Consider the following 13,696-nt stretch of genomic DNA (forward strand, 5'->3'; position numbering starts at 1 on the left):
TAATGGTTCCTCCTCGCCCTGCGGCTGCAAAATACCGTATACGCCATGTATTTCGCGAGTCTAAATTTTCGAGAATCGGGAATTCCGACAATTTTGCGAGTGGTTAAATTCGCGATTGTGGAGTCCTGTACTGCATGGAGAAGTGTACATGCGTACGTCACATTCACATCGGGATCAGAGTCAATATTTTCGCGTGTCTTTAATTTCGCGAATAGCACCTGACTTGCGAAAATAAAACCCTCACAAAATATTTGGCGTATACAGTAACGTGTCATGTCTGTTTTCGTCGCCTTCTGGGACATCCAAGATTTTTATACCCCCGCCAAACGAAGTTTGAAGGGGGTATATAGGAATCAGCGGACGGTCGGGCGGTCGGGCGGTCGGTCGGGCGGTCGGTCCGTTGCAAATCTTGCGTCGCGAACTACTTCCTCAGTTTTCAACCGATTCCCATAAAACTTAGCACAGATGTGTGCCTTGGGTTGTAGATGTGCAAGACGTATTTTTTGACAGTACCCAAAAGTACGTTGCCATGGTAACGGCATATTATGGGCAAAAATGGGTACAAATCTTGCGACGCGAACTCCTCCCACAGTTTTTGATCAATTTTTATGAAATTACAATGTAGGTACAGATGTTCATCTGAATATGTTAATGTGCAAGACACATATTTCTGCAGTGGCAAAAAGTGCATTGCCATGGTAACGGCATGTTATTGGTAAAATATAGGGCAAAATGCTTCATGGCAAAACTGCTTCATCAGTGTTCTTCCAATTCTCATGGAATTCATATTGAATGTTTGTCTTAGGATATAGGTCAGCATGACACATTTCTTGACAGTGACAAAAAGTATGTTGCCATGGTAACAGCTCACATATTATGAGCCAAAATGATGGAAAATTTTGTGTTGCAAACTACTTCCTCAGTTTTTGCCCAATTTCCATGAAACTTGGTACAGATGTGTGCCTTTGGTTGTAGATGTGCAAGACGCATTTTTCGACAGTACCCGAAAGTACGTTGCCATGGTAACGGCATATTAATGGCAGAAGATCAAGGAAAGATCTTGTGGATTTAACTACTTCCTCAGTTTTTTGACCAAAGCTTATGAAATGTTGTTTTGACCAAAGCTTATGAAATGTTGTTTGGCGGGGGTATAACCAGTCGCTGTAGCGACATTTCTAGTTTATTTTACAGTTATGAAGTGTTAGATTTCCCCCTCCGCCAGTTCCTGTCCTGTTAATTGAATCATTTTCAAAGATGACGATTTTTCCAAGTTGTAGAGAACATTCTTCCTCCATCTACGGTCAAGTTATGTAATGATACATTTTGTACATGGTGGTTGTTTTTTGATGTATTAAAGATTTTATGGAGATACATGGTTTTGCCAGCTTACTCTGCCCGGTATATTTTGCGTAATTGGGGCAAAACAGTGTATGTTGTTATGTGCTTACATTGTACATTGTACATGCAGCTGTGCTGTAGTTTGGCAAAAAAAAAAACATGTCATTAAACAAGCACCACACATCTGCAATGGGAATTGGCAAAACAATGTACAATGTAAAGTCAGCATATGTTGTTTTGCCAAATCACTTGGATAAAAATGAGAATGTTAATGAAATTAAGATTGACTGTTTTCAGAATTAAGATCAATTGCAAAGCGAAAATGTTGGCAGATTTGACAAAGGTAAAGCTCTAAGGTTACTGAACTTTAGTTAAAGGGAAAATATCCCCATAAGACAACATGTATGTGGATGCAGTGGTGAAGTTTCCCCTGTTCAGGGGATTTCTACTGTGATGAAGTCCCATGGACCAGCAGATTCCTTTCTTTCGTCATGTTGAAATTTCATTAAAGCCAATCAATCGAGTGTAAAGATAATACAGATAATGAGTCTTGGATGTGAAATTTTATTTCACTGTAAGGAGAGTTCAGTTCTAATCATGTTTGTTTTGGTACAGGAATGTACTGTATTTTGCGATGACTGCACATCATTTTTTTTTTTTTTTTTTCAGACTGCGAGTTCACCGTCCACAGGACTGGTCTCTGCCTGGAGCAGATCACGAGGGAGTGCTCCAAGAAGAAAAGCAAGAAGCCGCGAGGTGTCACAAGTGAGTTCAAAGGTCAAATGGCCACAGGAAATGAGAGTAAATGTCATAGATCAGTTCAGTTCAGTTCAGTTTATTCAAACCAAATGTAACAAAATCAAACATAATAAAAGTACAAGACATAACTGCAAAATTTCAGAATGATAGGTTTGGGACCCCAGTGAAGCACAGCTTGTGGTCGGGGCCCCTTTACACAATACTCTACAGTATATGGCAAGGTGTAACATATTTACATAGAATATAACATAATTATGTACAAATTATACAGCATAATAAATGTAGACAAGTACACGTATACCACCTCCCCCATACACAACACAACACACACACTCACACACACACACGCATACACACATGCATGCACACTTCACACATGGCTACCTCATCTCATTTTCTACATTCATGTACTTAATTTCAATCTGTCGAAAAGTAAAATGGTAGAAAAATGGTAGAAGATTCATTGAAGTTGGACCTGACAAAAAGAAGTTATGGAATGTTAAAGTCTGTAATCTCCTTACAGGAATGATATTATTTCTCGACTTATCATCATTATTATCATTGCTATGAAATATTTTTATCTCTTGCTTTCAGTCTTATTCTTGAAAATACTGTTGTTGGTTATGTTATCATTTATATTATTATTTGTTGATTGTTATGACCTTAGCGTAAGAATGGTATGTCTTTTGAATACAATGTATGTTTCTTTAAAATGGTTGAAATAAAAATATGTTTAAGAATATGTGCATTAAGAAAAAACCCACAAACATTTGTTTGTTTCCCTAAGAAATAATGTTGTGAAGTTGCACGAAAATCTAAATTGTCTGGCTGTAATTGATACATGTGCTTTGAAAAGAGAGACTTTGATCGGTTACACACGAGAGAAAATTCGTAACTTGAATCATCATTGTAATGATGATTGCAATTCGTCTCTAGAATTATCGGACCTTACACACGCTCACTCGAAAACTGTGATTAGAATTCGAATTCTCGAGCTAAGGCGCTACGTAATCCTTGGTGACTTGTCAATCAAAACGTACGATCGAGTGCATGCATGCGGCACGCGTATTATCTACGGAAGTGCTTGAAAGGTCACGTAAGCTTCGCCCCTCAAAAGATGTTTTGGAGGTCAAGCATTACACACCCAAATTTCGCACCGTAATTTGAATGAAACTTCACTGGAATTCACCTCCGGACTAGAATTTGAATTCGTGATTATAATTTGCTTCCACACGTGCTAAAAATTCGTCATTAGAATTATTTTTCACTGGAATCATCATTCAAATGACGAATTTTTGACCGTGTGTAACCGCTTTAAAATCCACTGAAAGATGATCAACACCATTCATTTTCAACCTGCTGTTTGTCTTGTGTTTGCGTCTCCTGTCCAGTTCCAATCAACCCAACACCACCAACCATCGTCCAAATGAAGTCCACAAATGAAGACCTTTGTAAGTATTTACTTGAAGATGTTGCCATGACAACAGTGAAGGAAATTCCAGTGATATGTCATAGAAATTCCTGTGATATGTGATAATTTGTTTTCATTGTACTTTCTAATCCAGCACACCCGTGATCTTTAAGTATATCGAGAAAAACATTGGTGAACACTTCACTTTCTTCTTCCTTTTTTGGGGGTGGGGGGGGGGATGAGATGGGGTTATATTGGAAGGATGGGGTAGGTGATTTCTTTGGGAAGATTGATTCGTGTATCTTTAGCTGGTGCTTCAGCGTCTTCTGAGGGCAGAGCCAGAAGGGCGCTATCGCAGCACAAGGGTCGCATGTATCCAATGACTGACCGTTTGGGAAATCGAGAGAATGAAGCAGTACGAGCAGACGAGAGCATATGGATGACAAAGAAAGCGGAGGAAGAGAAATGGATTGACAGATGGAAAGACAGAGTGAGAAGAGAAACAGAAATAAGGTTTTATAATAGAGGGATGAAGTATAGAGAAGAGAGAGAGAGAGAGAGTGAAGGTTTGAGAAAGATAAGCTGAGAGATGTCTTCTATTTACAGAATGATGAATGTGCTTCTTTGAGTGTTTTTATTTTTAACGAACAGAAAATGCCTATCGTTCTTTCATGACACATTTTTCTGAGATTTTGTCTCTAGTCCTTTAGTCCTTGTTTAGAAACAAAATGTGGTAAAATGCTGTTGTACGAAGAAAGCAGCATCGCTGTTTCAGCTAGTGGTAAGTTGTGGTTGGTTTCACTTCTGTCCCCCCCCCCCCCCCCTTGAAAAAAAAGCTACCAGACATATCCATTTATATTTAGTGTTTGGATTATAGGCACAAAAACCTGTTTGTCGATCACACAACTGTTCCCATATTTTTCAGCTCTAAGCTGTCTCGCTTTCTGACAAAAATTTAACAATACTGCCAGCATAAATCTTCATATTTCCATCATCAAGTATAAAGGTATTATTTAGGCCAGACATGTGCAATTTTGATCCATATGTTGGATTAAAACATTACTATGCCAGAACAGCAAGAAAGAGACAAAACTGTAATCCAGCTATATTTCCCATTTGTGTTACTCTTTGCATTCACTATGTTTACATGGATTTGTTAATGTGTGGAGAAATTATAGAATATATGTCAATCAATTCTTCTCACATATAACTGTAAAATGGAATTTGTAATTTACAACTCTCCCCCCCCCCCCCATACACACAATTTGTTTTGAAAACTTGAGTGTTTTTCCAATCAACCTGTCACAGAGATAATAGTGAGCAGTGGAGATTGCTGATGTTGTTTGTGTGAGAAATGGTTAGAGCGCCACCTGGTGTTGAGATGCATACATGTATGAGGGCATAATGATGCCATGTTTGACTGCCAGCCGCTCAGCTGCCAGCAAGAAGTGTGTGGCCAATTTGTATTGATTACACTTCTCTGAATTTGCAGGCTGTTTCCTCCCCCCCCCCCCTTCCCCTTACCAAAGGCACATCTAGTCACAGAGGTTTGAGTTTGTGTGGGTTACAGAAAGCCCAAAGAGTTAATAATACAATGTAGCAATGAATTGATGATATTGACATAATAATGATAATGATGATTATTTGGTAATACTGATAATGCCAATGATAAGGATGAGAATCGTAGTAATGATGATTGTAATGAACAAATTAATGATCATGGTAGCTATTACAATGACAGTGATAATGATAGCACAAATTATAATAGTTTATGATGAAAATGATACTGAAAATAATGATGATAATGACATCGATGATAGTGATGATCATATACTTTTTTTAAGAGAGCACAAAGTATGATTGTGTAATGACATGAATAATTCATATTTCTTAAATTTAGAAATCATACCAATCTAATCATTGGAAGAGCAGTGCTTGGGACCAAATAGTTATGAATATCTTATCAAAAAGAGTGCATTTTAGATTTGACTCCAAATTGTCAAATGATGTTTAATTTTTTAATTTGAAGAGAGCGTATCATTGTATGATTTTGTCGTGTGTGTGTGTGTGTGTGTGTGTTTGTGTGTCTTTCTGTTTGTTTGTGTGTGTGCCTGTCTATTTGTCTGTCTGTTTGATATGCGTGCTAGACGTAGTATGCAAAGTTGTGATGTTGTGGTGGTGGCGAGTTTTGAGGTTTGCTGGCAACATGTGTGCTATTAATCATGCTGATAAAGATGGGGGAGGGGAGGGGGGTAGAGGTTAATACAGCTATCCTGAATTTCTGCTGAATTTAAGGCAGTGGCTAAGAAAGAAGACTATAACTAGCAGATACTTGCCTGAAAGACATTGTTTTTAATGTGCTGTATTCTACCAGGCCTTGTGACAAGTGCCAATCACACTGTCTACCGCGTGGCCACTGCCCGTGACTGTTTTCTGGGAGGTGGCATTTGATATGGGCATTTTGTATCAAATGCATTGTGGCGTGTTGTCTTAATGAACGAAAGGAGCAGGCGTATTCCACTCCGGGTCGCTTTGCCTGCACATGCAGGTACATGTACATACATTCACGCAGCAGCAACGTGCCACAGTGGGGTGGGGGAATGGCATGGGGGGGGGGGGGGTGGTTGACTGCGAGAGATTACAGAGAGAAGAAAAGAGCAAAGGAAGGAGAGAAAGAAGGAAAAGAGAGATGGAAACTCGAGTCGATCGATAGCGAGAGATGGGAAAGACGAGTGGAGAGAGACGGATGGATTTCACCAGTTCGGAAAGACGCGGAAGTTCAGAGTCCGCCGCAGAAGCAGTTGCGAAGATGCATCTTTGAGTCGTGCAGACATGATTTCCGGCTGTTGTTCAAGGAAAACAGTGAAAGTGGCCATGTCATTTTTTTTTTCCATGTAAGCAAAAGATGACAGATAGTTGGAAAATGTTAATGATTAGGGCCAGTGTTGGGACTGAACATAGAGAAAAGAAGTTGAGCTGCCGTGAAAGATATGACAGCCATCTCATATATACAATACATCCTATAGCAGTGAATAAAGATTTGAGATTAGCCAAACATGGAGTTTTGAAACTTAACTTGATTAGAATAAAAAAGAAATGCCCCCCCAAAAAAACCAAACAAACAAACAAAACAAAACAAAAGCAAGATAGGAATATGAAAAGGACTTTGGGAGAGATTGAGGAAAAGATACAGAAAATTTGCAACTGCCTGCCACCAAAACATCAAATATCCTTCAATTCTGAGTAATCAGATGAATCCTGAAATATTTTGTCAATTCTATTCCTGCGTCATCGGAATAAGTAAGCGCTTGGTTGAACAACGCATGGTGTCACCAACAAGTCCATCTCTTTCCTTTATTGTACAATAGATGTAGGATATTGTTCTTGTGGGAAGAAGTTACGAACATCTCTTTTCAACAACTCTCGGTGACTCTGTGGCGGGCAGTCGGTCAGTAGTCGAGATGACAAGACAGAAATATGACGGAGTGATAGAGTGAGAGAACGAAATTGAATGAAGACTGGACAGATGGAGAGATAGAAAGAAGAAAAGAATTGGTCAGGGACATAAAGGAGTAAAAGAGGAAAAGAGATATCAGAGGAAGAAGATAGAAAGAGAGAAAGAGAGAGAGAGAGAGAGAGCGAGCGGACTTGCTCAAATGTGCATGTAGATCTGAAAGTGAGAGTACCATTAACTTTTCGCTGGCTCTCTTTACGTTACACGAGCATCCTTGTGTGCCCGGCCTACCACAATGCACACTCGACACTTACATCTCAGCTCCCAGATGTCATTACATGTGTCAAAAATACGAGCCATATGTCAGAGCGGGGTCATAATAACCAGGAAATTGAGACGGGATTAGCGTTATTGACGGCCGACACTTGTGGAATTCAGAAGCAAAACATTTCATGGTGGCATTGCATTGTGCTATCTTGTTGTTTGGATTCATTGGAATTTTTAAATTGTCTTTTGTTTTTGTATGGTTCATTCTCTTAATTGGAAGCAAAGCAGAGAATTAAATTTTGAGTTGATCCAACAACATCGTTAGGTGTAGTGTGAACTTCGAAGGTAACAACAACAGAGTGGACATCTAATGGCGGAAAAGAGAAATCCCCTACATGTTTTGTGGGTGGTCATTTCAAATCATCAGATTGTTTTCGTGGGAATTACTCTCTCTTTGCTGTTCTGATGTCTCTCTTTTGCGCTGTGAGGAGCCAAGATTTCACACGGACAATAATGTTTGGATTTGTCGCTGCAGTGTGATGGGTTTGTGTGTGTCATGGACATTGCCAGCCTACACATAAATTGGGAAGAATTTTGCAAGGAACCTGCCGTTTATGTTCCAACTTCTATTTCCTTTTTTGTCTGTGAGCGTTCGTTTGATTTTGTCACGGACATGAGCATCAGCCTTGGCAATAGTGTTTAACATTTGACCCATGTCCTTGCAAGTGTTGCAAAGGGTATTCAAAGTTTGACAGTGTTTGTGGGGATGATTGGATTCGACAGTCAAGCCGTGGATACCATTGGTGCACACATCCCAATGGATGATCTGTCGCCGAGGAACAGAGATTGTTAGAATTGTCTGGAGAAAACTGTAAATTCTCGACCGAGGGGCGTAAAAAAAGGAAAAGGGGATTGAGACACCCCTCCCCCTTGGGCGCCTATAGCATGGTGAAAAATTCGGTCGGGGAATTCAACCCTTAGGGCTGCACAGTATCTGACGTCACATCAGATTGGGAGGGTTTTGAACTTTTTATCTGTTTCTCTTGTCCTGCGTTGCCAATTTGACGATAATGATGCACCGATTTTCTCCCCGCCTGATTCGGCACTCCATCATCAACTCAGCTCATTTGAAGCAAGAGGCGAATAATGGTAGGAACCGCCAGTTTTACAACTTTCCCCATATTTAAATCGCGATAATCCACTTATTTTACCCGCCATGCATGCTACTTTTCTTTGCATCGCATAGTTGAGCCGTGTATCAAGTTAATCCCTATTTTGTTTTCCTGTTATCAAGCTGCAGTATAGTAACATTTTCCTTTGATTTTCTGCATGTATTTTAATGATTTCTAAACAGCTGTATGAGATTAGCCAGTTACATGTATGTTCATTATGGTATATCTCACACATGTACTTACATTGATGCACGTATTGGAAGATACTGAGAATGGATTCTTTCATTTTGTATTCAGCCATGTAGCATATCATAAACTATTAAACTGTCAATATCTACATCTCACTGTCATATATTATAGAACTTAACACTACTTTCACAATGACAACTGTTACATATTAAAGATCTAGTCTCTTTTCAGACCCTCCTTTCTCTTTTCATTTTTCTATATTGCAGATTGTCAATCTGTACTGCAAATTGTTGAGTATTAACATTTTAGTACCTCATTGAAAAGTGAGAAAAGAGAACAACCATAACAAAAGTTAACATATAAGCAAGTTCAAATTTCTTGATTTCTCTGATAATCCCCCCCAAAAACAACAACAACAAACAAACAAAAAACAGAGGAAAGACGAAAAATAGACAGTAACTCTTTGTGTGCAGCCGATGAATGCGTTTTTCAGTTATTTTTCACTTTGCATGACATGCACTTACGTTTTGGTGCTTTAAGATTATTTTCGTTTCGCATCAAGGCTTATGAATGACAACTGAGATTGCATTTTGCATTCAAACTTATGTTGTGCATGTTATACTTATTATATTGTCATGACTGAAATATGATTTTGATAAATTGTATTTAATCTGTGCATTAACCATACTGGTTTTTTCTGTACTGTAAGTATACAGCAGCAAAAGTTTTGCCAATAAAATGAAAGTATATGTCTACAAAGTGTATGTCTCCAATAGTATGTTTTGGTAGCAGAAGTGCAAAAGATGGAAATTCAAAAGATGAAATTCTGGAATATGTTTGCCGGTATATCAAACGATATCGCTAAATTTGAGAGGCCCAGAGTAAGTAATAAGTTCCTTTCCACTTGCCATCAATATCCTGAATGCTGCTTGGCAGGATAGCTCTTAACTGCTGGTAACTATTACTGAACTAACACTAAAACTATCTCTGAATGTAATGAAAAAGAAACCTTCTGATGTAATTATAGTCGTCTTAAGTACCAACATTTATTGTTCTCATTTTTCCTTTTTTCTTTTTCATTATTGAACAAATTTGACAAAAACTTAAGGTGTGGTTAATGCGTTGGTATGCCAGTGACTTTGTTGATGTTTTATGGCTGGTGTTTTTTGTTGACAAATTGTTAACATTGACTCTGTATCGTACGGAAACTGAAGGACAAGACAAATCAAAACAAAACAAACAAATCAGTTCACTTTTTATTTTATAGTTTGTAAGTGACAAATGTTTGACTAATTTCGAGGAAATTCACCTTTTGGTTGATTTAAGGGGGGTTTATCATCTTCAAATACATTTGAAGTTTAAGAGTAATGACTTCCCTGGGTTGATTCATGTTTGTAATTCTCACACTATTTCTACAAAGATCATAACTTTACTAACAACTTGAGAAGTGTAGATAGATTTCTCTCTCAAACCCCCTCTCCCACCTCTACATTTAATCTCCTGTTATTTCATTCTGATGATGTGTGTGACAAGGTCCCCCTTTTTAAAATCAGTCCTAGCTATGGCTAAAAGGGCAGTCCCTCCCATGAGTGAGAAGTACGTAATAATAGATAAATTCTTTTAAAAAACTTATGCAATGTGTACTGAAATGTTTTTTGCAACGAAGAAAAAGAAGGAAAAGAAATTGTCAAGTGCAGAAATGAGAGGAGGGCTGCTAATTAAACAAGTCTCTATCATTCTGCCTGAATCTCCCTGTGAAAGTGGGCTAATATTTTGTTAAGCCTTGACAGAAGACCTTGGGAATCTCCCTGATTTAGATATTGATTGTTGTGTCTTGTTGGGATGCATGTAATAAACAAGTTTCTCCCCAATAGCTATTCAAAGTAATCCCCCTGACTTTCTTGTGCGAAAGTTTGGCAGCCCCTAGAGTTTGTGCCGACGCATTGTACATTGAAATGGATGGACACACTCTGAAACGGAAGTTCTCTGATGAAAATGTTTGTGATTGTTGTTGACGAGGATTGAAGCCGACCGACTATGACGTAATACATAGGGTGTAATCGAGTACTGAGCCGTGTTACTGGGATGCGATGTTTATTGCCACGGCCTGCACAGAGATAAAAACAACACACCAAATGCAAGCAAAAAATATAAAAAGTGCTGGTACACACTAATCAGGGATTACTGCCTGCTAGTGCAAGTCAAGCCCTGTGTCCCCGTGTGTTGGTTTGTGAGCTTTTGATTGAATGTGAAACAACAAAATGATGCAGACTCCACTGATTCATTTATACAGATAGACTGAGATATTGTCGTAATATACAATCTATGAGGAGTAAATTATGCAGTGATGTCAGTGCTGGCCATGTATGCAAATTAGATGAGGCAGTGATGATGTCATGACTTTCCAAGTCTCCCATTGGCCAACAGGCAAATCTGCAATCTGCAGTTAATATGATTTGCATAGTAAAAGACATTAAAATGCATCTGTCCCTAAACTGAGCATGATTTGCAAGTTTCCATGCTACTACTATGAATAAGAAAAGACTTTGGATTGCAACTTTTTTATAGACTGAGCACATCGTGCACGTTTCTATGCAATGTCATTTGTTAGTCATATTAGTAACATGGTCAATTTTAAGGGGGGAAATGCAATCCAATGTCTTTTGTAAAGCATATCAATATGATGATTGACAGATGATGCCAATGACAGAATCTTGCTTTTGAAGCTTTTGTGTTGGCGAATCCAAGTAATTTGAAGAAAGTTAGCAATAAGATTTCTAAAAATATATGCCACATATCATGGTATTTAGATATTCTTTTGCCAACTTCAATAAATCTTCGTGTCCCAGCAAGAGGGTATAAAATCTTCTTGATATGGAGAGATTTCATTTATTGAGATGCATGTAACACTCAAGTGTCTTTGTGATTGCTCTTTGGAATCTCTCCAGTTTAGTTGTGTGAATGTTTGGCAGCCCCATGGTAAAGGAAAAAGGGATAGTGTATGGGAGGCTAGAAATTGAGAAATTTGGTTTGGCATGAATATTGAAGTTAGGTAGATGTAATTGTTCAAAAGCAATACGTAGAATGAAAGAGATCAAAGAAAAATCATATGTACGTTTACGTGCTGGTGCATGTACTTAGGAGAGAGTGTGATTATGGGAAAAGTATATTATCACAGTGTTGAATGTATGTACACTACTGTACATAGTCAGACCTGTCTATAGAGACCAATAGACAGGTGAAGGCAACCGCTGTTTTGACCGTGTATTTGCGAAAATTCCGCCCACTTCCAGCTCAACTCCCCCAGGGCCAGGTTGTCCGGATGGTGGACCGCTTCGACCCGACGGACCCCTCCAGGACCAAGCAGCCCGAGGGCCTGGTCTCGCCCCTTCCGCCGGACACGGGCCCGCCCAGCGCCGAGCCCCGCCCCCCGGAGACGGAGAGCAAGCGAATCAAGGTGCACCGAACAGGAAGCCTCAAGTCGAAGGTGGGTCGCGAAAGTCGGCGGAAGACACTTTTTCCGCGTCGTACAAAACGGGCCAAACTTTTTCATGGCCGTTTACAGTATGTATTGATTTGTTTATTTGTCCTGTGTAATAAACAGGATTACTCCATCAGTGGTTGTACACTGATTTTCTTGGGGACCCTGTATCACAATATAACATTGCAATAACATGAATAGGAAATACAAAATTCAGCATAGCTGTTTCATTCATGCATTAAATTAATCCTCTTTTTAAACAGGGTAACTGTCGGTGATTTTGCACTGTTTTTTTCTTGAGGTCCCTGTAGCACAATTTTACAACTGCATGTACAACATGAAAATGAAGCATTAATAAGACATCACATACGTGTAGCTTGCATTTGGAAGTGTTCACTTTAATATGCTCTTTATTCAGTAGGTGCACGCTCTTCCCCTGTCAATTGTTTTTTTTTTTGGGGGGGGATTTTCGCTGCAGAAATTTTCACCTCTTCATCAAATTGGCAATGCTGATGATTCACCGTTAATCCTTTTTGAGGAAGAGACAAGATGGAATAGATGAAATTCCTTTAATCTCAACAAGATCCGAAAGAAATCTGCGATCAAAGTTGCCAATTTGAGTTAAGAGAGAAACAGAAACCTTAGCCCTCTAAAATGTGTTGCCAATTTTAGAATCTTTAAAAAAATTCAGCGATGATAAGACTTTTGTTTAAAAATTTTGCACTTGAAACAATTATGTAATACTGATCAACAAAGGACTTGAATGAGATTGTTTGGATTTTTTTTTTTTCTATCTACTTTTTCATACACTGAAAAAGAATGATAAAAGATGTTAAAAGGAAAAGATGCAGCACCTATCCGTAAAATATGTGGTTAGAGGACGCATCCAAATGAGGACCAAGTGTGTATTAAATGCACTTAGTGATTTTGGAAAGAAATATTGGGGGGGGGGGGGAGACTTTTGTGGGTCCGCTAGTATGGGGAGAAAATCATCTGTCAGTCCTAGGCGGGATATCCTCATCAAACCCCTTTCCTGCCCCATCTTCTCCCAGCAACCGTCTTCACTCGCGGTTGCTACGGTGACAGAGACAAATAAGGGGACAACACACGACCAGCGTGCATTGTGGGTGAGAGAGTTCATTAGCAGAGATCATGTTTTTTTTTCTCCCCTTTCCCCTCCCCCTCCCCTTCCTTCTCCCCCTCCCCTTCCTACATTCATCCAGTGATGTCCTCTTGATTCACTTTCAAGCAGAGTTCCAGGTTTCAGACCAGGTTTTTGAAAACAAGATTGGAGGGGACAAGCGTTATCGTCGTCATTGCCGCCACTCTTTCAAAAGTTTAGTCTGAAGACAAACTTAGAATAAATGCCTTGTCTGTGTGAACAAAAAACAAAATCGGCAAACATCTGTATGCAGAATATTGCATAAACGGTGTTCTAAAACACCCAAGTATAGCTGGGTCTGATATATTTGTGGCAGTCATGCAGTCAAGAACATCAGGATTGAAATGCCGAAATATTTTGTCATTTCATTAGGATATTATTTCTTTGTCCTGCCTAAATGAAATTCTTGATGACCATTGGTCCTTCAGGTCTTTGCAGTTACATGTAGGCTTGACTGATTGAC

The 13,696-nt window shown here is 39.1% G+C and overlaps 1 protein-coding gene across 1 annotated transcript in view; it reads left to right on the forward strand.

Moving 5' to 3' along the window:
- LOC139737765 (rho guanine nucleotide exchange factor 11-like) overlaps positions 1-13,696 on the forward strand; it is a 48,846-nt gene that overhangs the window by 9,527 nt on the left and 25,623 nt on the right. Inside the window, exons 8-11 of the mRNA XM_071648438.1 lie at positions 2,008-2,103; positions 3,489-3,548; positions 8,352-8,378; positions 11,884-12,077. Coding sequence (XP_071504539.1) covers positions 2,008-2,103; positions 3,489-3,548; positions 8,352-8,378; positions 11,884-12,077 — 377 coding nt within the window. The remainder of the gene's footprint in view (positions 1-2,007; positions 2,104-3,488; positions 3,549-8,351; positions 8,379-11,883; positions 12,078-13,696) is intronic.

Source organism: Diadema antillarum, unplaced genomic scaffold, assembly GCF_040938485.1.
Source record: "Diadema antillarum isolate AM-2024a unplaced genomic scaffold, OU_Dant_1.0 seq00000704_RagTag, whole genome shotgun sequence".
Lineage (NCBI taxonomy): Eukaryota > Metazoa > Echinodermata > Echinoidea > Diadematoida > Diadematidae > Diadema > Diadema antillarum.